The sequence below is a fragment of the Trichinella spiralis genome (genome assembly GCF_000181795.1).
Source record: "Trichinella spiralis strain ISS 195 chromosome Unknown Scfld9, whole genome shotgun sequence".
Lineage (NCBI taxonomy): Eukaryota > Metazoa > Nematoda > Enoplea > Trichinellida > Trichinellidae > Trichinella > Trichinella spiralis.
Genome location: NW_003526948.1, coordinates 7,490,912 through 7,493,075, shown reverse-complemented (window position 1 = coordinate 7,493,075; position 2,164 = coordinate 7,490,912). Strand labels below are relative to the sequence as shown.

The 2,164-nt window shown below is 34.8% G+C and overlaps 1 protein-coding gene across 1 annotated transcript; it reads left to right on the top strand.

Moving 5' to 3' along the window:
* Positions 1 to 985: 985 nt before the first annotated feature.
* Tsp_11414 (putative thrombospondin type 1 domain protein) lies at positions 986 to 2,120 on the top strand (the record flags this gene model as incomplete). Its single annotated transcript, XM_003372627.1, has 1 exon — positions 986 to 2,120. A coding segment is annotated over exon 1 (1,135 nt), but the record flags the coding sequence as incomplete, so codon positions are not given.
* Positions 2,121 to 2,164: the final 44 nt, after the last annotated feature.

Here is a 2,164-nt window from a genome sequence, read left to right as displayed (position 1 = left end):
AAAAGTTCCATTTTCAACTTTTTAATGTCATTGCGCCGTGTGTAAATATGCAAGTTTATATATTTTTTGAAGTTTACAATGAAGCAATGGAGGTGGTTGTGCTTTTGGATTTCGCATAATTTCCGTTATCCTCCGCGCATTCACTGCTAATAATGATGGTTAACTGTGAAAAATGCACTAAATGAATTCTCATTCGTTTTTGTTTTCAATGTAAAATGCAAAATACTGAAAAATACAGCCTGCAGTCCAGACATTTTGAACATCGTGGAGAATGCACTTTTATTACTTTAAAATGCATTCAGGCATGAAATTGCAGCTTACAGTACAAGTTTTGTTTAAAGCGCGTTTAAAACACTCACTTTAAAGCATTTTTCATTATATATTGTTTGACATAATTCGATAGGATCATTTTGATCGTTTTCAACGTTCTTTGCCGCATTAGAAAGTAAGTGGTTTTTTTGAATTATTTTCAACATACTGAGATATGATTTCCATTGTCATCTTAGCTGTGCTTTGCCAAATCAAAGTACAACAATGATAACTGCTTAATTGTATTATTTACAAAAAGGTAGAGCTGTAATTATTAATTTTTTGCAACTTTCAACTTATTTTCTCGAATCTGACTGTGTTGTCAACATGCTGGGTTAAACAGCGTTTGATCAACAATGGCAATTTTTTACAAGTTTACTTAGAAAAATATTGCGCATTGGATAATCATCAAATCATTGCTCTGCATGGTTTTGGTTAGTTAAAACATTATTAGTCCACGTTTTGAACTCGATTATGCAAATATCAAATTTTTTGAAAGCAAGATATTTTATTTTAGGAAAGTAGCTTTTTATTTTATTACAGGCGACATACATTCATTATAATTTTAAAAATATTCGTTTTTTGAAACTACATATATGATCGAGATTTTTGTTCATTATAATATCATTACGATGTTAATATTTACACAGAACTATATTTTCAGGCTTTCAGCATTATGAATATTATTACACTTTTTGCATGTTCGATGTTTATCAGTGGAATGGCGAATGCAGGCTGTCCTGTTTCAAGCAGTGAGCATGATTTTGAGGGATGGTCAATTGGAAACGGTAGCTGCTTAACATTGGTTAAGGTATCAGCAGCACAGGAGTTGTATGATGGTTCTTCAATAATAACGTTAAATAAATTTTGCAAAGAAAATTTTAAGCAAGGGAAACTACACCGTTTCATTAATCCAGACGATTTGCATGTTTTAAGGCATGCAAATTTCAAACGACGATCTACTTCTAACATTTTATTGCACCCCGGTGTGCGTTTGATACACGAAGCTGTTTATGAGCTTGAAGAAGAGATATTTATTGAAAAATGCAACAGAACGGAATTACTAAATTGTAAAGTTATACGATACAAATACATATCTGATAAAATAGAAGAGGGTAGATTGTATAAATGTAAGGAAGACAGGTGTTGTACTGGTATTGATTGTTCTGTTGTGCCCCCTCCGCTGATATATGAAAGCCCCCTTGTTGCCAATGTTTCTGCTGCTGCCAAAAGTACGTACTGCAGATGCCTGTCTTTAGATCAACAATTGTTAAAATGGAACTTATCCAATGAAGTTTTGTATGATTGCAACGCGATGCCGTGTGATTTCTTTGCATGCCTTCACGAGGAATACGCAGATTGCATTGACAGAAAGGTGCCAAAAGCTTGCACGTATTCCGTTGAGACGAAAAGCTGCACGCAGTACAGTATTGAAAGAATTTCAGAAAAAGAAATGCCGTATGGATTAGATTGTAAAGAACGAGATTTTGGAGAACCTTGTAATTGTCCTTGCGTAGGGACCTGGAGTCCGTGGAGCACGCCATCCACAACATGCGGAAATGTTACTTCAGTGAGATATCGTCCAAATTTGGCAACTATAGCAGAAAATAAAACATGCAGTGATGTAGCAGCGGAATGCTGCTATGAAACCCAATGGACAGTTGTATCCTGTAATAATGCTTCCACCAACAGAGATTCTGAAGAATTCAAACTGAAATGCGAACGAAACGGTGGATTAGTGAACACGTCGGGAACAGAACTTTTGTGTACTTGTTCCAATGAACTTCAGTATGGACAGTTTTGTGAGAATGGTAACATATTTTAAATTCAAATTGCATATAACAACAGCTTTTAC